The 23,748-nt window shown below is 45.2% G+C and overlaps 1 protein-coding gene across 3 annotated transcripts in view; it reads right to left on the bottom strand.

Annotated features, from left to right (window-relative positions):
* Positions 1-23,748, bottom strand: part of Epg5 (ectopic P-granules 5 autophagy tethering factor) — a 95,339-nt gene that overhangs the window by 26,167 nt on the left and 45,424 nt on the right. For 2 of the 3 annotated variants that reach the window (XR_015046075.1, XM_085833601.1), the window contains exons 22-30: positions 23,408-23,574; positions 22,005-22,226; positions 20,360-20,483; positions 17,935-18,079; positions 15,856-15,882; positions 14,109-14,280; positions 12,554-12,716; positions 1,973-2,115; positions 647-803 (exon numbers count right to left, since the gene is read on the bottom strand). Coding sequence is in view for 2 of the 3 variants with exons in the window: in XM_085833601.1 (XP_085689727.1) it covers positions 647-803; positions 1,973-2,115; positions 12,554-12,716; positions 14,109-14,280; positions 15,856-15,882; positions 17,935-18,079; positions 20,360-20,483; positions 22,005-22,226; positions 23,408-23,574 (1,320 nt within the window). In the remaining variant the exon portion in view is untranslated. The remainder of the gene's footprint in view (positions 1-646; positions 804-1,972; positions 2,116-12,553; positions 12,717-14,108; positions 14,281-15,855; positions 15,883-17,934; positions 18,080-20,359; positions 20,484-22,004; positions 22,227-23,407; positions 23,575-23,748) is intronic. The other variant, XM_085833602.1, reaches the window with a different exon arrangement.

Raw genomic sequence — 23,748 nt, 5'->3', positions numbered from 1 at the left:
CTTCCATGCACACACATACATACATACACACACACACACACACACGCAATATAGATTTTGAAATGTTTTAAATAAACAGCAATACTGGGGCCTGGACTTAAGTCTCTCACGCATGCTGGGCAAGTACGTTATCACTGACCTGTGACCCCTACCTTTTTCGGGGGTTTGTTTGTTGACCCATAACTTTTTTGAGGCAATGTCTTACTAAGTTGTCCAGGTTGAACTGGAACTTATTCTGTAGCCTTAGGCAGGCCTTGAACTTGGGATCCTAAGTAGCAGAATTACAGGCTATGCCACTAGGATTCATTCGACAAGGAATATCATGGGAATGGTATCAACTATACAGAGTCAGAGTGAGGACAAACTTTAAAAATTAATTGGAAACTATTTTGCAAATGATAAAGAAACTTTAACAATGTAATTGTTAATAATACCAACAATCTATGCCAAAATCTAATGTCTCCCTAGCCTTTCAAATATGAATAACTTATTCTCTCTTGTGGAAGAAGCAACATTCTATGCCAAAAATTCTACCGACATCCAAGGAAGCCAACAGTTCTCAAGAGGCTTCTGCCTGTAGGCAGTCAAGATCCTGTGGGGAGTCGCTGACTGTCCACACATGACTAACAGCCGGGACGAGCCTTACCTGTCCCAAGATCTCGATGCATGAAGTGAAGAACTGCCTTGTAGGAGGATGGCGCTGGGTCTCATCGCTGACATGGTCCACAACAGTAAAGAAAAGGCTAATGCCAAGTTTCTGAACTCCAGGTGTAGGCTGTAACTTATAAGTGTTCACTAAGGCCCTGTGGGAAAACATGGGCACAATTATTTGTCTGCAGTAAAGAATCCAGATTCTCAAAGGTCTCTCTGACTTCCTATCTCCTCAGGCAGTACCTGTAGGAGTCTCCAGAGCCTATGCAAATAACACCTTAAAATATTACGTGTGGTAAATGTGCATCTATCAATTACCTAAGAATTCACTTTAGAGACACAGCAATGCTTTTATACTTCCCTAGAGAAAATAAAAGTCAGCTGTTATTATAAGAACAATTACCATTTTGGCATTTATTAAAGTTTTCATATGCTGTATGGAATTCAGTTACTTAACTTTTGTATATTTTAAAAGACAAGTATGTTGATCTCTCTCTATATTTTCAAATCTAGAATACGCCTGACGGTGAGATGAACACCAGGCACACGAGTGGTACAAGTACAAACATGCAGGAAACACTCATGAAACAAATACGTCTACATTTTTTCCTGAGATATTCTTTATTGCTCACGCTTTGTAGTTATCTTCCCAGAGATAAAACTACCAACCAGTGGCTAACCTGATCTAATCCTTCCCAAGCTCCCTACGTTGTGTGTGTAGGGGGGGGGGTCAATGCCCTCCACACACCACCCCCATCTGCTGAAGGGATCTGTGGCTTGCCACAAAGTAGAGTAATGTTCAATTAAGATCACTTCCTTCCCAGCTTTGTCCAGCTGGCTTTAGGAAAGGCGACTATATGCCAAGAGCTCTCAGAGAAAAACACAATGGTCACACGCAAGTTAGAGAGACCTCGTCCCTGTAAGCAGTGGTTGTGAGCTTCATTTTACAATCTGAGTTGACAATAGTCACCTTCCGGGTGAGGATGACTCCAGGGTAAACTGAAGGGTAAACCCCCATGCACAAGATCATCTTACAGTTCAATGGTTTGCAAACTTATGTTTGTGAGCCATAAAGCAAGCATCACAAACAGTCACATCTGTTGTTGAAGCTCCTAAGTCATAGCCTTATGAGAGACAGAGATGGCTATCCTCCAGTAAAACCATTTATAAAAACGGATAGCTAGCTAGACGGGACCCAAAGGCCCTAGCTTGCTGATTTCCATACTAATGACTGGAGGAGGGAGGCAGGGAAGAGGAAGGTAACATGCACGATTACCATCCACAGCAAAGCCAGCTTTGAAATGGCAGCCACAGGACTCACGTGATCAGGTTTTCTGCATGCACAGCAGCCTCCACAACATTCAGTGCCGGGGGCTGAGCAGCTTCTGCTTGGAGCTGCCGCACTTCTTTCTGCAGAACATGGATCTGCTGGCTTACGGCTTCATTCTTGTTCATGCCTTCAAACTAACAACAATTCAAGGAATCAGCAGACTTTCTCTTATTATTGTTTGCTTTGTTTTTGTCTTTTTGAAATGGTCTTATAGCCCAGGCTAGCCGAAAACTCATGACAATCCTGCTGCCTCAGCCTCCCAAGTGCTAGGGTTAGATCTAGTACAACCAGCCCTTAACAGTCTTAAAGTGAGGGTGAGGGATAAAAATGTAGCTCTCGGGATATGAGCACTTGCCTAATACACATGGCTCTACGTTCAATCCCCATCACTTAGAACAGGGGAACTATTAAAGAATTCATTTTTTATGTAGAATCAAATTGAGATTAAACATAATTTTTCTATTATCATGTATGTGTTGTATAAGGTCTCGCATAACACAGGCTGGCCGAAAACTCACTATTTAGCCCAGGCAGACCTTGAATTCCTGATTCTCTTGCCTCTATCTCCCAAGTGCTTGGACTTCAGACATGTGCCACCACACTTGGCTTAAATGCATTTGCTTCAAAAATACCAAAGCTTATGTCTATCTAGTTGCTTATAACTTGATATGGTAATGAATAACTTATCAATGGTTAAGAATATCTGACAAAACAAATCCTATTTTTCTTATGTTTCACTTGTTCAAATCCCATCAAACACAGAACCAGCATATAACATCTTCCCTCGCTGAGGCCTTTCCTTTTCTTTCTTTTCTTCTTTTCTCTGTCTCTCTCTTCTCTCTTGGTCTCCCTCTGGAGAGAGGAGAGTGTTGGGACAGAGGGCTGTGACAGGTCAGAGTCTCACACGGTCGAGGATCAACATGCTCTCCTGGATACAGTTAACCACAGGCATCATATTGCAATTAATTAACAGCCTGTTCCTGAGGGAGGCCTGGAGCCTCTTTAAAGGACTGGATCCACTGGTAGTCTGAGAGATGCCCTGGGTGGTGACATGCTTGCCATGAAGTGAGGACCTGGGTGCAAACCCTAGTACCCAAGAGCAGCATGGTGGTCTGTACACATAGATCCGGCGTCCTCCCAGTAGGCTTAACTTGGTAAGCACCAGCCAGTGAGAGATCCTGTCTCAAAAGAGCACGGGGGATGTCACTTGAGGTTGTCCTCATATCATGCATACAAGGAACTAGATACACTTAAAGGTAAAAACTATTTCTATCATCATCACCCGGCCCCCGACACTCTCGGCTATTCTCTGACAGTTCTGGCTGACTCTCACATCCATGCACAGTCCCTTTAAGTGCTTGACTTTGTCCCAGGAACTGAGAATTACACACAACTCCTCGCCAGATGCTTCACGCCTGCACTCTCACGCCTACTCTCACACCCCTCACAGCAGTGCCCACTGCCCCACTTACTACCCCACTTTCCTGTATTGTATCTTATTTTGTTGCTTTATAATTGTGTGTATTTTTGTTTAAAAATGACAGATGTTTTGCTATTAGCATCTGTATCTTCCTCTTTATGCTAGGCACACATGTAGCCTGAAAATTTGCTTTGTCTATGTTCTAGATGGGGAAAACAAAGGGTAAAAGGTTGGTGTGTGTGTGTGTGTGTGTGTGTGTGTGTATGTGTGTGGATTAACACAGAAGGAAGTTGGTGTTCTTTAAGAGAAGGGCTAGGGATTATAATACCATGGTTTGTCTAGGAAAGACAAAACTTCCAGCACTGTAAAAACTGGGCATAGTGGTACACACCTATAATCCCAGGATCAGCTCAAGTCATCCCTGACAGCAAGTTTACCACCAAGAACACCATGCTGGGCTTCGTTTGGCTCTAGGGTTTGCTGCAAGACAAGCACTAGAGACCTTAATACGGATCCCATGAGTGACCTGGGGGAACTGTGGCAGGCTACATCATCACCATCCTTCAGCACACCAAGGCTGTGCACTATGGGGACCTGCACAAGCTGCCGCCGTCAGCATCCTGTAAACACAGCTCCCTCCCTGGCAACCTTGCCTATAATGCCAGTAGTGCCATGTTCTAAATGATTGCTAACAACCTGCACCTTCATTTTCAGCCACCACACTCCTGACAGACACCCAGACACCAGCATCCACAAGGTCTCTACCACAGCGTAAGAATGTCAAAGATGCTACTCCTTCTTGCAGAGAGCAAGAAGGCTGTCAACACCAAGCAATGTAAGATAAAGCAGCACAGCCCCCCACCCCACCCCCACCCCCCCAGCCCAAGGGTATCACCGCTGCATTCCCGAGATCCTAGAGCAGGAGCAGCAGGCAAAAGGCCTCCCTAAGACACCCTTCCACGCTTGACTCTCGGGGATCGAGACACACACAACAACAAGAAATAAGCCACAAGAGTTTTCAAACATAGGCCATCCCATTGAGAGATAAGGATCTGACTCAGGATAGACAAGCTTTGACAGGATCCAGCCAAGGCCAGCCCTAGCCAGCAGGTTGTCAAAGCACGGCCACGAGCCCAGTAACGACTCCCAGAGCTCCCGGGTGCTGTTGTCTTAGCCTGGGCTAGACCAGCAGCCAGAGTCCCCCGACAGAGAGAACACCGAAAGTAAATCCTCCGCTGACTCTGCTGGGGCTGAGGACCAGGCCAGCAAAGGCCTTGGAGCCGGACAGACTAAGCAGACAAGTGAGCTGTTCAACAGACTGGCCACAGGACACACTAGCCCTCATGCAGAGTAGGGTGGCCAACCAGCCTGGTGCAGCCTTGCTCAAGGGCACGTCAGCTCCAAGTGCACTCTGCTTATGGCCCTCCAGAGTTCACCCTGGCCCCAAGAATCTAGGGAGCTGGGCATTTCCTCACCTGAGTAGTCCCTGAGGACCAGCCTTGTAGACTCCTTCGTCCTTCGTCCCTCCTGCTCTGTTCTCTGCTTTCCACCCGTGGCATTGTCAGATCACCCTCGTCTACTTCTCCCTAGTGCCAGGTGCCCTTCCCCTCCAGTGGCTCAGCAGCCTTCTATCCTCTGGTGTCCCCTACACCCACACAGAAAGGTGGCACTGTTGGGGCTCCACTCTCCCCATCCTGACACTGCCCTCCTCACTCCTCTGCCCCCTCATTGACCAGCACTGACCATCAGCTACATCCTGCCCACCTATTGCACGCCTGGCTTCCCTGCAGCCCACTCACAGACACTGACACTGACCCTGTAGACTGTCGGCTACCCTCCACAACCAGGCTTGCGATCCCCAGAACTCTGAGCTACAGTCGGGATGTTGCCATGTCTCTGTCCTGTACATCTTTTTCTTTTAATCTCTTGGTTGGTGGTGGGCAAGGGGCACTGGGGAAGGAGGCTAGTTTGCAGAGAAGATGACATCTATTTTATTTTCACAACTTATCTAAAGCAATATGGTAGGGGAAGGGGATGAACCCAATCAACTGTCTGTCAAAGAGAGAACAACCAGCCAACTGATTAGTTCCTGATAAGTTGTTCTGCCTCTTAGGAAACATGTGTGTGATGGTGTGTATATTCTTGCCCCAGGGAGTGGCACTATCAAAAGGTGTGGCCCTGTTGGGGTAGATGTGACCTCGTTGGAGTAGGTGTGTCACTGTGCGTGTCAGCTTTAAGACATCACTCTAGTGTCCTGAAAGTCAGTTTTCTGCTAGCAGCCTTCAGATGAAGATGTAGAACTCTCAGCTCCTCCTGTACCATTCCTGCCTGGATGCTGCCATGTTCCCTCCTTGATGATAATGGATTGAACCTCTGAACCTGTAAGCCAGCCCCAATTAAATGTTGTCCTTTTAAGGGATGCCTTGGTCATGGTGCCTGCTCACAGCAGTAAAGCCCTAACTAAGACAATGTGAAAAATAAGAATTAATGGAGCTCCGTGAAAACAATCTATCAAAAGTCTACCCTTTTAAAACACTGTATCTTTGCTACCACAGCAGTTGCTAGCAACACCACCCTAGCACAGCCTTCCTCTGACTGACTGTGCTGCTGTCTGTGCATCTTTTCAGGATATGAATGGATGCATAGGATATCCTAGGCCCAGGATGCACCACAAAGATAGATATGCGGTTGCTTCCTGGTTGGTGTCAGCGGCCTTTAACTAGAAGAATTCTGTGTCACAAGTGCCGATAGCAAAAAATCTTCAGGAAATGCTCCAAATTGGGCACCCTGGGCCCAACTCCAAGGCAACAGTTACTAGACCAGAAGGTCACCGCAGATGCATAGCATATCTCTCATCACAGAACATGCTGTGCTCTTCTGTAAATGATTATTACTTTGTTTGCCATGTCTGTATATACATGGTACACATGTTATGTATATATGTTCACAGCATGTAAGACTCATGTTTACATGTGTGTGCACAAGCATACACAGATACAAGGGCAAATGCATGTAGACATTAGAGTCTGATGGCTGGTGTCTTCCTAGATCATTTGAGATAAGATCTCTCACTTGAACCTAAAACACACCAATTGGGCTAATCCTGCTAGCCAGCTAGTTGCAGGGATTCCCTGTGACTGCCTCTGAAGCATGGCAAACAGGGCAGGCTATGGCATCTGCCTTGCATTGACACGGGTCCTGGGCATCTGGCTCACCATGAGTGCACAGCAAATGATGTACCCATTAAGCCATCGTCCCAACCATGCTATATTCTTTTATTCTACATTTCACATGTGTATGCCCCAACAGGGTTCATTACTTCAGTGATGGAAAAGAAAAATTGTAAGTACCCCAACTGTAAAGTGATTGGTGCCTCTAGATTTTCATATCTGTCACATAGAATGAATGAAAACACCCAAGAAACAAGGAAGACTGAGACCTCTGAATAGCCCCTTGGTGTCAGCCCTTAAGCACAGTCATGCTCAGGATGACAGACTTGTAAAGGCTGATCTTCAAAAGCCTCTACACCGTTAATGAAAAGATTATCACTATGGTTGGAATTTCTACTGGCAACCATGTGCAAGAGAGTCCAACCCTAGCTCAGCCCTTCCAGTTCTCACCAAGGGGACATGTACTAAGCTGGCTGAAAGCTGTGCATGCTGCCATCCAGTCTGATGGCCCAACGGGAACCAGCACTGAGCACTCAGCCACTGAGCGCGTGCTACAGTAGGCAGCCACGACAGCAAAGCCTCTCTGTACCTTCTCCTGTTAAATCTCCACTAGGGAAGAGGAAGGGCGTGGTCAAAAGGAAAGTGAGAAGCACACCTAGTGCTCTCCTGGCTGCTGGAGGTGAGGAGGGACAGGTGAGCAGAAAGGGAAAGGTTTTAGACAAATTTCAGGAGCTGGGACAGAAGAATACAGTCAACAGGTCAGCGCAGTGACCTGGAGGGACCTGGTGGACAGGCCAGTGTTAAGGCTGAACCTACCCTGTAAGCACAGCTGAGGATGGTGAGAGAGCAGGGCAGAGCAGTGATGGCAGGTTAAATCCTTCTCTCAGAGCTTTCTCTCACACAGGGAGCAGTGGCATTTAAACCTTCTTGTATATCTACCTACCCAGAACTAGTCTGCAGCTGCCACGGTAATGGTTATATACCCTGTGTAAATTCTGTTACTATACTTTATCAACGTGTTTAAATGAAGCCCTCACGAATGCTACATTCAAAGTCTTAAAGAGCACTGGTCCTGTCTGTTCCCCACAGTGCATCTTCAAGCAAACCTACTTTCCCTTTCACGATAACTTGGTTATGTAAGTCTCACCAATGTTGCATAAGTCTTCACGCGTTCCACCACTAAGGACAGACGTGAGAAGAACTGAAGGACCCCAGCTCATGATACCAAGGCACTGGAGAAAAGGAGTCAAAGCAGCATAGTGGGCGCCCTCCACTTCAGTGACTTTAGTAAAACAAAGAAAAGTTGGACAAACATGTCCTTTCCCACGGCTTTACAGAAGCGCGAGGCCCTCGGTGGGCCTGCTTTTATTTCTAGGAGTGGAAAATTGTTCACTTGAGAATAAATCAATCCTGGGTCTAGCAAATATGCTCTTCAATACTAAGCAACAACAAAAGAACCCATTCGTACATCACTGCACTTCCTCAGGGAGAATCACAGGATGCTGAAAGGCTGCCGGGCCTGCGCGCCACAGAAGAAACACATTCCACTTCTGTAAACGCCAAATAAACTACACAATTTCAAAGCTTGCTGACAGCGGGAAATACCCAGGAAATTTTTATTAAGCAAGAAAATACAACATCTTTGTAAATGGACTATTCAAAATTATATTTGAAAAATTTGAACTGTAAAATGACTTTTCCATGAAACTAATGCTTAGAAACTGATCTAAAACCAAATGCTCAATTAAGATCATTGATCCTGTAATGACAGGTTGCTTGTCTTCAGAAACAGAGTTAAAGCAGGCCTGCAGCGACTGGAAAACACAGGCCTGGAAAAGGGCGGTGATGAAGACTGAGGCAGTGATGGAGCATTCCCCACATATATAAGGTTCTGGGTTCAATCCCCAGCAACAGCACAATAGTATAATACTAATAACAACACTGAAAATGGACTTTTGATGAATGCATGACGATTTCTAACTGAAGGACACAGCTGTGGAAAGGACCTGGAAAGTCTGTTAGTAACTCACTCTCAGTCTGTACAAATGATGTGAGATACTATAAGCAAAGTGTCCCAGAGAACTCTACAGTACACAAAGGACATCTAGGCCTCCAGCAGGCTGGGAAAGGCAGTGCCAGCACACATGCAACATCCCTTCTGCTCTTCAAGAAGGGAGACCTACGTTCAAGAGAAAGCATCAATGGGAACTGTACCTGAAGCATTAAAATGCGTAATGGGCCAAAAATAACCATAAGCAAAGAACGAGTGCAACTCAGTAGGGAAAGCCTCAATGTCCACCTCATATAGCCGAATACTCTCTGCAAAGCTCCCTCACACAGCTAGGGAAGGCACTGTGAAGGCTGTAATCACACATGCTGACAACTGTGAAGCACTGGCAACACAGACACGAAGAAGACATGTCACTGAGCTCATGTGACTCAAAACCTGCTGATAGCCACAGAGGTCATGACACACGCAGCATCACTGACATGGCCTGACGGGCGTGTGCCAACGGCTTCCGCCAATCTATTCCAGGCATCAGCCTGCACTAGAAAGTGCCTTAGATGATATGGAGAGATGATATACACATTAGCAAGGAAACTGTTCCCACAGAATTCTGCCTGGCAGAGGAAAAGCAACAGGTGACTACAACACACTAAGTACAAGAGAGGTAGGGCTTGTTAATCTGACCAGAAAAGATCTCTCATGCAAGTTGCAGAAGTGAGCGTGAAGGCTAAGAAAGGCATGTGTGGGGACAGAAGCAGCAGGGCTGTGAGCAACAGTGTAACCACGTGTATCTTACAGAGTGGATAAAGCTAAGTGGCTAAAACCAGACTGCTTGAGAAGTGGACAAGAGTTTTCAAAACAGAATCCCTTGTTCCATAAAAAATAATAATAATAATAATAATAATAATAATAATAAAATCAGGCCATGAAGGGCAGTAGACCTGGAGAGCTAATATGTGTTTAAGGCCTGGAAGTGTGGTCAGAACTGAGACTAGACAGAAGGATGGTGGAAGAATGGAGCCATATGAGAGTGCTGTCGGCAGGAAGCCTAGCATGATAGCTCAGACCAACAATGGTAAGTTACTGGGTAAGCAGCGTCAAACACAAAGAGAAGGGAGTCACTTTAAATCAGCTCCACAGGTCGAAGCAATATATGTGGAAAGGAACTAGGTGGTAAGCATGAGTAGACTGCAGTATGTGAGAGAAATGACAAGGCTAGACTTTCCTTTAGAGAGCAGGGCAGAGGATTGCAGAGAGCAGGGAAGAGGGACTGCACAGAGCTGGGGGGCGCGGGGGGAGGGGGGGGAGGGACTGCACAGAGCTGGGAGGAGGGACTGCAGAGTGCAGGGAGGAGGGATTGCAGAAAGCAGGGAGGAGGGACTGCAGAGAGTGGGGAGGAGGGACTGCAGAGATCAGGGAAGAGGGACTACACAGAGCAGGGAGGAGGGACTGTAGGATGGACAGGTCTGGAGGGTAAAAATGAGGTTGATGTGGAACCTGAAAATCAGGTAGGCAGATAGACATCTAGATGTGAAACTAGGAAGTGAGTGCATCCATGACTGAGCCCAAACTTTTTGGTTGTGAGTTTCCCTTTTATTCTACCTTGCTCTTAGCTGTTAATAAGTATACAATAAAAAATAATTTTATCTTCAGTTCCTAAAAATACCAACCAGAAAGTACTATGCAGAGACAATTAGGAGTGGTTCTATACCTGTCAAATTCTCTTCAAGTCTCAGACCACAAGTTGTTTGCTCTCTGCATGCATAATTCCACTGGCACATCGGCATTTTCAAGCAAATTTGCCACTGGAGACAATTCTTCACTTCTGGGTTTTCCCAACTGAACTACAGTCGGAGCACTGGACAAATGAGTGTGACCAGCAGAAAACTCAAACTTGCTTTACGAGAACCAGAATATTTCTAATGAAGCTATGGCCACAGACAGCGACTCTTTCAAATTCATAAAACAAATGCCTCTGTCCTATTTCCTTTCTTGTGTCTCTTTTCTCTGGTAACACAGCTCGTGTGGCCTCAGCCTCTGGCGTGCAGGGGTTATAGACAATCACCACTGTGCCTGCTCCCTCAGAATGCCTCCTGTCACCCCCACCTGTCTTTACTCTAGTGAGCCCTCTTGCCCTCCTTATTAAGTGACATCAGCAACTGCCATTCTTGTGAGAGAGGAGGGCACAAGTACGATGTATGTGCACAATCTATCATCTCTCTGACCTCCCTCTGACAGAAAGTTACTTTGAAAGATTTTCACAAGAGATACCTTTTTGTCTCAAAATTAATAAAACACCAGGTTATAAAAGAAATTTCAATTAAGGAGTTCATACATACAATACTATGAGAAAGAGACAAGCCAGTGCTGGCTCTGTGCTACACCCTGCTCTGCCTGGTACTACCATCACTGACAGACCCTGGCTTTTCACAGGCCACACTAAGAGGCCTGTCCCCTCCATCTCAGCACTCAGGAAGTAGAGGCAGGAGGAGCTCTGTGTGCCCGAGGCCAAGCTGGTCTACAGCCAGAGCTAGACACAGAAGCTCTATCATGAAACAACAAAACAAAACACAGAAACCAAAGCCCCGAGCTTCATACGAAACCATCTCCCTCTTACTATGAGCAGATGCATCTCAACGTCTCCCTGCCCAGTTCTAACTCTGCCCAGGCTTTTCTCCAGGCTTTTCTCCCAGCTTCCCAACTTAGCAAGTGACCTGTCTTAAACACCTCTACCTGGTCTTACAGCATTGGTAACTAGGGGAGAGTCACGGAGGGAAGCTGGCTTTCAGAAGCTCCTGGTCAGACACAGCAGTGTTCAGGAGTCTGACGGACTTCAACACACCCTGAGAACAGAGCGGGAAGCTATCCTGACTCACGAGTCAGTCCTTTTACACTAGATGCATACAACTATGAACAAAAAATCTGAAATAAATCTCAAGGCATTGGAAAATACAGAAGTCTAAGATTATTTTAGGAGAGGTATTTTAGAGGAAGCAAGTGTTCTATGGAAAGTAATAGAGAAAAAATTGAACAGTTCAATGTGGATTTAAAAAGGAAGGGGTGAATACTTCTAAAACACAGTAAGTGAATAAATGACTCATCTCTGAAGCTAACAAGAAGTATTTTATGCCAGTGTAGTCAGGCAGCAAGCATCCTTTCTCCAATGCCCCTCACCAGCTCAGACAATGCTGCAGGGGTGAGGTGCACCCCTATATGGAAATGAAGATAACAAAATACACATCTCTCTGTGTTGTTGTGAGGATCAAATAAGACGCGTGAAATGTTTAGACAGAGCTTGATGTGAAGTTAAGTGCTTTACAGGTTAGCTTAGGCTCAGTTCCCATTCTGAACTAAAAATATCTCAGAAACAACTTCTGTCTACACCGCTGGTGTAACAGTGACAGGGAGCTGACATTTTTAAACAGATTGATAGAATTTTCATGTATGTATGAGCAAGCTCTGCCCAACTGTTCCCTCACTTGTCCCCATAGCTACAGCCTCAGCCCTGTAGTCACTGGCAACAGCCTCCCGCTGTGAACCCTGACCACTATTCCCCAGAACACCTGAGACTAACCCATCTACACTGGACCTAAACAACTCCACTCCATTCCACTGTCTCCTAACTGTCCCCGAAGTACCATCAGCAAAGTCTTAGGCGGCACAGCTCAAGCATCCAGGGCTTTCCAAATGACTTGGCTCCTTTTGGAACTCCTCACTAAGTATTCTCCTGTAGGACACATCTGTCACAGAATGTGCCTGGAGCTACATCGGTACACACATACGCCTTTTTGTTAGCTTTGGGAAATTGAGGACAATCTAGCTTGCTCTCTGTGTAGTTTCACTCTCCATGAAACTCTAAAACTGTTTCTGACACGGGCCACATGTTCTCCTTCTTTGGATCTTTCTCAGCAATACGCCAATACAAGGGACTCAATTAAACTTCTCTGAGTTATGAAGAGATGGAAGAGCCTCACCTGGACCGTTACAACTGCTGCTCCTTGGCACTTCTTGCCACTGCTGCCTCTGCACTCCAGATGCAGGGTGGCCTGCTCTTCCCGGTTAACATACTGTTTGGGCATGGTCTCCAACAGCTCGCCATCCAAGGCAACCTGCTGCGACTCCCGCAGAGTGGCACTCCTGAAAAGTAACCCCACATTATGTTAAAGCAATCAGGAGGCTGGGGCTAGAGAGGGGCTCAGCTCTCAATAGCTGAGGCTGGCCTTCTAGAGGACCTAGGCTCAGTATCCGACATCAATACCCAGCATCACACGGCGGCTCACAACCTTCTGTAACTTGTAGTTCAATACCCCATTACCAGTCACGCACACGTGGAACACAGCATGACAGTAATATTAGCAGACAAATACTCATGTATGTGTACAACATCAAGCACCAAATGCCTGAATCAAATGTAGCCAGAGAAAACTGTCAATAACATAAATGACTCACAGGGAGTTTATAGAGCTAAGCTTGTTTGTTAGTAAAACAGTCTTGTCCATGTACACTCCTCAAGACTGCAGTTGAGAACCAAACCTAAACCGTTGGCTCTTCTGTATGTTCCATGAACTCCCAACAAATGACTCTCCTGCCTTTGACCGAGTACTTATGTCAATTTTCTAACCACAGGGAGAAGAGCAAAGCGCTGACGCAGGAATGTGAGCTTCGTGCTGCCTCCCTCCAACACCACCTTCCCAGGATCAGACAGTGTTCTGAGAGGAAACATAAAATGTCTTAGCCAGAACTACTGACCTCAGAAAACCCCACAGGAAGTATGTGAGACTGACTGCGTATGAGAGTACCATATAGCATGAAACTAAAGGACCTGACACAGGGACTGGAGAGACGGCTCAGTAAGCGCACGCACCTCAGGATGGAGGATGTTTCTGGGCACTGTATGTTTAATTTCTGATTTCTGTGCCCAGAGCTCGGGTTACAGTCCAGACACTGTCATGATCACTGAACCATCCCCTGTGTCAGAAAAGGGAGAGGCCATGAGGCAGAAGGTCCAGGAGAGTCGTGATGAGCAGGTCACCACGGAGCTCGCCATGAGGACACACATGGAGCAGAGCAAGCCAGAGTGAGGCTTCACCTGCAAGCTGGGAAGTAGACAGCTTCAAGGGCTACAAGAGATGACAATCTTCCCAGCTCCAGCGCTTAAAGCGGGTTAATAAACTTAAAGGGTCTTTAGTCAATTACTTGGGAGCTAGGACAGGAATAGCTCAAGCTTTCATGCTTAAATCACAGCCTACAGCTGCACTTCCATAGGTCCCATGCTCAGGTCCCAGCACCCATTTGAGATGGCGCATAACTGCCTATAATTCCAGCTCCAGGGAACCCAACACCTCTGGCCTTTGTGGGGCTCGAGTTCCTGTGTTCACACCCACATACAGAAACACACATGTAGCCGAGTAATCTACCTGGACGAGTGCAGCGACGAGCATGCTGGTGAGGAAGGCAGCCCACGTCCGCATCATCGCAGCTGACAAAGCAACAAGCAGAAAGTACAGTTCTCAAGGTCTCACGTCTTACCTGGCCTGCTGCTGCAGCAGATTCAGGTCTGTGCACATGAGCTGGGTGCTGTCCTTCTGCGTCAACAGCACAGCAGAGGGAATGAGTGGCACAGGAGGCCTCACGGGATGCAGAAGAAGGGGAGGATGCGGAGCCTCGTGCTTCTCTAAGTTACTCAGAACCCTTGCTTTAGCTGAAAGGAAAGCCATACTCAGTCACGGATACCAAAGGGCGGTAAGACACTAAGTAGACAAAGCCCTGGTCAGTTAATTCTGAAAAGAATGTTAGAGACTTTCAGAATAGTTCTTTAATCTAAAGGCACTTAAATGGATGGTTAAATGTGTGGTTCTTTTGCGCTCTGAATAAATCCCACAAGCCTAATAATAGGCTACTAGGAGGTAGCCTATTAGTCAGGAACATAGCTGAAGAGATAGATCAGCCTACCAAGTGCTGGTTATGCAAACATTATTAGTCCAATACCAAGAACAAAGATAAAAAGAAAGGACTATGCCCAGCAGCTCGTGGGTCTGCATTCCCTCTCACCACTGGGTGTGTGAACTCTGTTCAGGCAGACTAAACACAAAGCACTAGGCTGCATTTCACCTTATGCCGTCATCAGGTGATGGGCAGCTTGTGCCAAGGGCCAATACACACCTCTCAGGGGGTAGGAAAACACAGCCTAAGATGGGGACCCCAGCCTGGGTGGGAAACGATGCAGGCTGAGGTCAAAGCTGGGGTTCCCTAAGTTCCAGGCATTCAGTCACCACAGGAAATTGAGTACCCCCCATGGTGGCCCTTGATGAGAGACAGTCCTTGTTTGTCCATATTGTTTATTGGTTGTAGAAGATGGATGCCACTTCCTCAAGGTGGGCCAGAGATTAAACACCTTTTGCAGAAAGGAATGTGCGGGAAGGGAAGGGAAGGGAAGCTTACTGGCTAAACCCTTGGGGCCCATCTAGATAATCTAGATCCCTCATTAGCATGGAGAACTCTGTGTTCTGTGCTAAGTGACCAGTGTTTACATCCTTTATGTGGGAAGTTGAGCTCACATGCTCCAGGCCAGGAAGCTGGTTGGGAGTAGGTGAAACACCTACCGTCCTCAGGTGGGTGCCAGGGTTTCTGAACCTTCTTGGCCTTACCAAGTTTCCTGGCATGGTCCACTGTCTCACAGTGGCTCACGTGTGTAGTCCAGGGATGGTAAGTCAGAGGCCACTGGACCTCTGGGACTTGCAGGGCAGACATCCTAGCCCATTCAGTGAGCTCCAGGTCAACCGGAGACTTGTTTCAAAGGGCAAAGTGCATAAAGAATTACACTCAAGGTTGACCTCTGCTTAACACACACACACACACACACACACACACACACACACAGATAAGCACACTCCTGCCTCCCACCCCCCAACACACACAGAATTTATAATCTAGTGGTTTAAGAGCCAGGCTGCAGCCTTGTATGATGTGCAAGTTTGAACTTGATGTTCGCATGTGGTGTCTCCTAGGCAAATTTAAGCAGCTGGATTATCTGAGTAACGAATAAGAGCAATCGGAGGAAGGGGGAGCTTAGTGCCTCTGTCCTGAGAAACCTCATAGAAATAGAGGAGAAGGACATGGGCACGATGAGACAGAACAGAAGAAAGTATTACAGTCAGTGAAGTTTAGAATAGGAATTTAAGGTAGATATGACTGATTTTTATATAAAAGTATAGATTTGTGATTCTTTTAAGATTTTTACAAGATTACTTTTAAAGACAAATAATAAAATAATTACCTTTTCCTTGTAACCGCAAATTGCCACCTGCCAAGTAGGAGAAACGGGCTGAGAAACTCCCTTGCTTGCTTACACTTTGTTAATCTATAACAAGTTGCTTGGTTAGGAATGTACATTGGTGGGTGTCTTTTTTAGGATAATTTGTTTTCTTTACCTGTACTATATAATGTTAATTCTTGTAAAGGTAGTGGAAAACATACTGTTTTTTCATAACCATTCACTAAAAGAAAATTAAAATGTAATCACATTGTAATTGAATACTGCTTAAAAAACTTTGCTGGGACATATGTGTCTGTCTGTGTCTGTGTGTGTGTGTGTCTGTGTGTGTCTGTGTGTGTGTGTAAAGTCTGTGCGAATGGGGGCTGGAACACTGTTCCTTCCATCCACCAACTGTGTGTATTTATGTATGTGTGTGTGGTATACTTGAAGTCTGCTCGCTGATGCTTTGTTCTATCCATTCTATGTGTGAATGTGTATACGTCTGACTGCAGGTCTGTCTGTATGCATGTATATTTGTGTGTATGAAATTATTGGACTCTGCCTCTTGTTTCATCCCTTCTCTCTCTCTCTCTCTCTCTCTCTCTCTCTCTCTCTCTCTCTCTCATGTATGTGTGTGTGTGTGTGAAAAAGAGAATTTTCTCTTTCCTTTTCTTTCTCACCAGCCCCAAGGAGTTCACAATTTTTCTGCTGGCCACAGACAGAGCCAGCCCCAGTAAAGTAAACTTTGTTCCCCCAGAAAACTTCTCTAATCTCTGGCTGCCTTTGGCAGCAGCCCCTGCAGGTATCTAGATCCACCCTGGTCAGCGGCTCTAAGAACTGACCCCTACAGCTGCCTGCCTCAGTTTACCCACCACGTGGATGCCAAAGCCAGCCATTGGCATGTTGGTAAGCTGAAGGCAGTTTTTAAATCCTCCTGTTTCTCTCTAAAGAGCTTTTCAAATGTGAAATACAAATTTTACAATCACAAAAATATTTCTGGGAGAAAAATAAGGAGAGACATGTTGGAATTTCAGAAAATGTTGGTGCCTTAGATGAAACCGTTCAACAGGTGTGAACTCAAGCCCGGAGAGGATCTTTTCCTTCCTTTATCTCACTAACAACTCAACTGGGGCAACTGAAATAAAGAATCTCTCTGCCTCTCCAATGATCACCTCCTCAATGTTTTAGTACACTATAATCATAACATGTTAACAATGATTGACAATTTTGTTATATGTCTTACATTGTAAAAATAACTTCATAATTAATGTTAAAGATAAATTCAGGTATAATTTTCCATGTTTTAAAATTGGGCATATACAGCAACTCTGTAGGTTAAACGGTCTTTGTGACCTAACCTGACACATTAACTTATAATTTAAATGCACAGTCATTATAGAGAAATCAACTGCAAAAAGCAAGCAGCCTTTAAGAAAGCACGCCTGCAATCCCAGCACTCCAGGGCCAGAGGCAGGTGGATCTCTGTGAGTTCCTCCGGATCTAGACAGCAAACTATGGCCAGCCCGAGGTACACAGTGAGAACCAGGTCTCAAAATGAAAGAAAAAAAGAAAGGAAAGAAGGAAGGAAGGAAGGAAGGAAGGAAGGAAGGAAGGAAGGAAGGAAGCAAGCAAGCAAGCAAGCAAGCAAGCAAGCTAGGAAGGAGAAAAAGAAAAAAAGAATCTAAAGCAGTCCCATTCTATGTGAAGGGTTCCAGATACAGAGAAAATAAAAAAAGAAAGAAAGAAAATAAAAAAGGAAGAAAGAAAAAAATCGGCTTCTGAATGTTAAAACTGCAAACCCAAACTGACCTCATTTAAAGTGATACTTGCATAGAAAAGAACTAAGTCCCGAGCCAGAGGCCTCACTTTCAGCAGCAGACAGATGTGTGCTTAGGTCTGGACCAATGACAGATAACTAGAGAAAAAAAATCTTTTTTTCCCTAGCAACTTAAACAATGTATTTGGTTTTTAAATTATTAATTTTTTCAAACAGGAAACTCTGAAAGAACAATTCTCATTATAGAGATAAAGTGTGGAAACCTTAACCTTCAATAACTGGTTCAAACATTCTTTCAAAGGGGCTGACGTCACAGGACTCACCCAGCAAGGGGTCCGTGAAATCCAGCTGTGCTGCAGAGCTGCAGGGTGTGGCATGGGACTCAAGCTTGGCCTGTGTCCACAGAGCAACTGTCTCCTGGAACTCATGGTGTATGCGTTCCATATTCACATACTCCATCCACAGATCCTAGGGGAGGACAAAAGCATTGAACATGAGCAGGGGAATCACACGCTCACACATACAGCTATGAACTTAACTCAGTGAGACACAGTTACAGTTGGGTGGTCACGAGGCTCCCAACATCAGTGTGAACTGAACTGCAAATGACCACAAACAATCTTAGCAGTAGTTACAAAACTTGCTGCCTATATACCTCACTAGAAAAAATTTTTGCTAAACAGGCCCACTATATGCGTATTAATGAGCTGTATTAATGTACTAGTTAAGTAGTATATTAATATACGCACTACTAGGCTACTATATTATATGCATTATAAGACACATAAAGAAAATAAATAATTGTTTAAAGTAAGATTTTAAAATAAATGCAGGGGCTACAGAGATTGCTCAGCAGTTTAGAATGTGTGCTGTTCATGCAGAGGATATAAGCTCAGCTCCTAGCACCCATGTCAGACAGCTCACAACAGCTGTGACTATAGTCTCTGCCTCAGTGGACAGCGAATACACGTATACATACCACCCCTCAGACATACACTTAAAAATAAATGTAAACTTAAAATAATTACAAAAATAAAATTAATGACTTCTGTGAAAGGAAAAGAGTCCTGGCGGTTTTAATGCATGCAGCACTGCAACTAAAGAGCCTCTTTGTCCTGACGGTTTTAATGCATGCAGCACTGCAACTAAAGAGCCTCTTTGTCCTGGCGGTTTTAATGCATGCAGCACTGCAACTAAAGAGCCTCTTTGTCCTGACGGTTTTAATGCATGCAGCACTGCAACTAAAGAGCCTCTTTGTCCTGGCGGTTTTAATGCATGCAGCACTGCAACTAAAGAGCCTCTTTGGCGATTTATGAAGGGCATGCTTGTAGACTGGGTTTTGGAATTTTTGCATGAAAGGTGAATTTGTGCACAGAGTACTCTCACATCTTCAAAGACCCGTGAGTCTGGCTGCGGCTACATGCTGCATTTGGTTTGGAAATGCATGAAAGAAGCAGTGCCATGCCTTAAGAACACGTTTGAACTGTCATTTTGTTTTGACGGGTAGATGTGGAGAGCTGCGGCGATCACGGCGAGTGAACATACTACAACAAAGGCAACCGAGCCCCCAACCTTTTCAATGCTGCTTTCGCTTATTCAATGGCATCGCAATTCTGCTTTGTCTCAAACACATTGTGAAGTGATAAAAAGACCGTGAAGGGGGTCAGTTATAGACTAAAAATAAAAAGTAAAAATAAAAAAGTAAAATTAAATCTCTAAAAAAATTTATTTTTAAATAAAGATACTGAAGCTAAACACAGCAGCTCATAGCTGTAATCTCAGCTCCAAGGAGGTTAAAGCGAGAGCATTGGCGGCAAGTTCACGGTTTCTGGGTTATATAGTGAGTGATGGCCACCTGAGCTACAGCACAAAACAATGAATGAATCCAGGAATGATATATTAATCTGGATTAAATTAAGCCACATTAAATTAATGTAAATTTATAAGAAATATGGGGGACAGAAATATATATTAAGCTACACCACAAAGTATGTTTTGCTGCTATGTAAATCAGCAGGACTTAGAGTGTGAGAACACTGTGGACAAACTGAGAAAGGCAACAAAAACAGACTAAGACTCATCACTAAAACAGACTCATCCGCCGCTCTCAGAATGTGGGGACTGAGTCACACTGTAAAAATAAACACAAACCAAGCCTTCAGATCGAGAGATGGCGTAGCTGTTCAGTGCACTCGCTGCTCTTACAGAGGACCTGGGTTTGGTTCCCAGCACCCACATGGCAGCTCTCAATCATCTGCTACTCCATAGCTGCACAGACTTGCATGCAGGAAAAACACTCACATACAAAAAGTAAACATCTTAATAAATAAATAAATGGCCTTGATGGTATTTATAAGACAACTGGAACTTACAGGTCCTAAGTCTGAATTAACAGCTGTCTAACTCAGCTCCTAGATGAGAAGACACTGGAGAGAGAGGGGCTTCTGTCCCGCTCCTCTGCCTCCTCCCAGGCTAGCTACAGAAACTCCAGGAAAACTCAAGACTAGATGTTAGGGCTGAAAAAAAAAAAAGCTGGGCAGTGGTGGTGCACGCCTTTAATCCCAGCACTTGGGAGGCAGAGGCAGGCGGATTTCTGAGTTCGAGGCCAGCCTGGTCTACAAAGTGAGTTCCAGGACAGCCATACAGAGAAACCCTGCCTCAAAAACAAAACAAAACAAAGAAAATACCCAATTAAAAAAAAAAAGAAAAGAATTAAAAAAAATATCTAAGGCTTTTTCATAGTTGTACCTGCTGATTCTGCATCACTTTTGCTAGCCTGTGAACATCGTAATGCTTTGGTAAAGAAGGAATATAGGTATCTCCTTTCTGAAAATTTTCATCTTCCAGCCATAATGCATACACATTGAAGAGCCTAAAAGATAAAAACACAAGTACATAAAATGTGAAACGATATGCAGACAAATGGAGTTTCTTCTATTACTAAGAACCCTGGTACAAGCACGTGAGAGTGGAACAAGGCTTCCATGAAGAAGCGTGTCTAGCAGCCCCTGCCTCTCCTTAGAAACTGACAGTGAAGACCTCACACATCAGTCAAACAGATTTGGGACCTGCTTATGCAAAGATCTGAGTGTGGCTCCTAGAGCTGAGCTCAGAGCTTTGCAACCCTGTTCAAGCCTAACATGGCCAGCCTTCGTGCTTGGAAAATACCAAAAGCTAGTTTCTATCCAACTGCAAGCACTTGCCAGCGTAACACCAATGGCCACTCTTGTCTCAAGGAAACCATAAATAAAACTGTGGATCTATGTACCTTGCTCTCATTAAAAAGGAATATTTTTTAAAAGCTGGGCTTACAAACTGTCTTTATTTTTTTTTTTTTGGTATTTTTAAATATGTTTTAACAGTCTATTTCTGTTTTGCTTTTTCAAAGACTACAGCCAGCTATTAGCTAAGATCACTGGTATTCAAGGCATTGTTTGAGTAACAGCATAGAGAAATAGTTGGCAGACACAGACAACCAAAAGACAGCCTTCAGTAGCTCTGGTCAACAACATGGAAAATTACCTCCTTCATAATCAGTACACTGTGTCAAAGAAGAAAGATACAGAGAAGGTCCAATGTATATACATATATACATATACATATGGGTGTGTATGTGCACTTTTGTTTTCTCTTCTAGCTCCTGACTCAGGAAAATGGATGGGCACTTTCAAGGAATTGAAGGGAGGAAGAGGGAGTACCAAAGACCTAAAATATTCCAAGAGAAAACCTTCTAGTAAAACTGGTTTTAAAAAGAGTGTGATAGGGTAGGGATGAGAGAGCCCTTTAATCACTCAGGATACAGGCTGAGACAAACCCTGAGGGTCCAGGGTCAAAGCAAGCCTGAGACCTGAGTCTCTTCACTCACCGAGGTATCTTGCAATTGAGGATAATGTCTAACAGCCATATTTTATGTGGTCTTTCTCTAGGACAACCATTTGGACTAAGTTAAATTCACAGGCAGAAACTGTGCTAACCAAGCCTGCCTCCCTACAAAATCCCAAACTCGGAGGGCATGCAAATGTCCACCTGGATTAATAAGCCTCTGAATCTTGTTAAGGGTGTCAGGGTTACAGAGCCTTCCTTGGCCACCACTCTCTGTAGACAGCCACTTAGAAGGCTCCGGTGTTACACGCCTGCTATGACCAGTCTGCTTTGGCTTCCTTCTTTTTTCACACCGGGGAAAGGGAAGGGTGTCAGCCCTCGGCATCACTACTCAGACTCAAACACTCAACAAAGTCTCCAGGTCACTCAGTGTCAACACCACCTTCCTTCCAAGTAGAATCCGACAATCTGAGAGCACAGCTAAACTCTGTATGGAAGCCAGCAGCTCTAGCGGCTCTAGCGGCTCTAGCGCAGTGTCTGTGCACAACCAGCAGCAGGCAGCCCATCTTACCTCACTAGTTCCCTGTGCAGTTCTGGGGAAGTCAGGAAGCCAGGGGTGCCAGCCTGCCGCTCTGGTGTCCCTTCACTGCCCTCTGCTGGAACACGGAGGGCCTTGCTGGCAGCATAGTGGAAGTCAGCCACCTCCGTCAGGCGTCTCTTCATGTCTTTCAACAAATTAACGTGCGAGGGACTTTGAAAAAACCTTCTTCCAATACAACCATCCACAGGTAACCTTAAAAAATGTAAGCAGGACCTATAACCTTTGAGCAGAAAATGCTCTAAGAGGCATAACCCAGACGTCAATTAGCAAGTTGCCTTGTTATACCTCAGAGGTTGAGAAACCAAAGAGATGATGTAAACAGAGTTCCTCTCAACTGGCTCTGACTTCACAGTTCTAATTATACATAGTCAACCATGGTACAAAATTACCAAAAAGAAAATTCTAAAAATAAGCAGTATGTGTGTCTGTCTATCTGTCTGTCTGTGTGCAGGTGCATGCATGCCACGGCATTAGCATAGAGGCCCGAGGACAGCTTTCAGGTGCTGACTCGCACAGCTCATGGAACCATGCTGCCAGCCCGAGGACAGATGTTTATTACAGGAGACTGTTAGAGAGCGCACGCACTACAACAGTGTACTGTTGTGCTTGTTTATGGGTACCACTAGTTACTGCTGATTATCCCTAACTATGCCAAATGTATACGCTGAATTTTATCATATAAGGTATGTGTGTAGAGTTTAGTACCAACTGAGCTTCCAACATCCACAGGACATTGTGGAATATATCCCTAGAGAGAAAGGAAACTACCACTGGAAAGTGGCCTTGAAAATACCGAAACCCTACAAAGGCAGGACATCAGCACACATGGAGAATAAAGACAGCCTTTGTTTTTGAGGAATTTGAAATCTAACAGAAGATAGAGGTAACTAGAAGTCAGCATCTTTCGCTACGTTTCAAAGGAGTGAAGGAAAGGGGGTGGAGCTGGGAGTTAAGTAGGACCTGAAGAGCAGTGCTTGGTATCAGTGCACGGCTTGGTCAGGCGGGACCTTGCTCCTCAGCAGAACCATGCACAGCCCCAGGGCGACATGCATATATCATCACTCCTCACTGGCTCCCCTGAGTAGGCCCCAGAGAGGCCACATACGTAGCCTCAGTTTGGAGCAACTTCCCTCCCTAACACCTCCAGAGGGTCTCTGCTGAACCTTGCCCAATCCCGGGTGCTGTCCTTGACATATTAGGAACGGAGGAGGGTAAAAAGAAATTGCCACAAGATACCCCAAACTGCATTAAGATCAAGTCTAATATAACACAGAGAATCCTAGCTACATCAGAAGAGAATGACTACCTCACACTCCACAGCAGACAGATGGGAGTGAGCTGCCAGGAACTTACTACAGTACTGGGTACCATACCCATATTGTGGTCCTGGGCGATGAAGATACAGGAGGAAGAACTTCTGCCAAATGAGTGGCAGAAGAGGATGATCAGAAGGTGTGACCAGAGCCTGGTGGGCCCAGCGATAAATCAACAGCCGCTGCAGGGACGGGACGATGGGCAACTTCAGCTGGACCTGGGCTTTCTACAAGAGAGCAGAGCCTCAGCAACAGCGGACAAGTGCAGTCGGAATCACTTCGTTCTGCTTTTACTTCAGTAAGAAAAAGACACTAGGACATTTCCCAAGCCTACTACCCGACATTTTAGCCTTTGGCAGCAAGAGCGGGGCCTGCCTTTCTCTGTGAGGATATTTCAAACA

Source organism: Mus caroli, unplaced genomic scaffold, assembly GCF_978045245.1.
Source record: "Mus caroli unplaced genomic scaffold, Mus_caroli_1 scaffold_19, whole genome shotgun sequence".
Taxonomy (NCBI): domain Eukaryota; kingdom Metazoa; phylum Chordata; class Mammalia; order Rodentia; family Muridae; genus Mus; species Mus caroli.
Note: the sequence above shows the minus strand (reverse complement) of the source record. Positions and strands in the feature narration are given on the sequence as shown.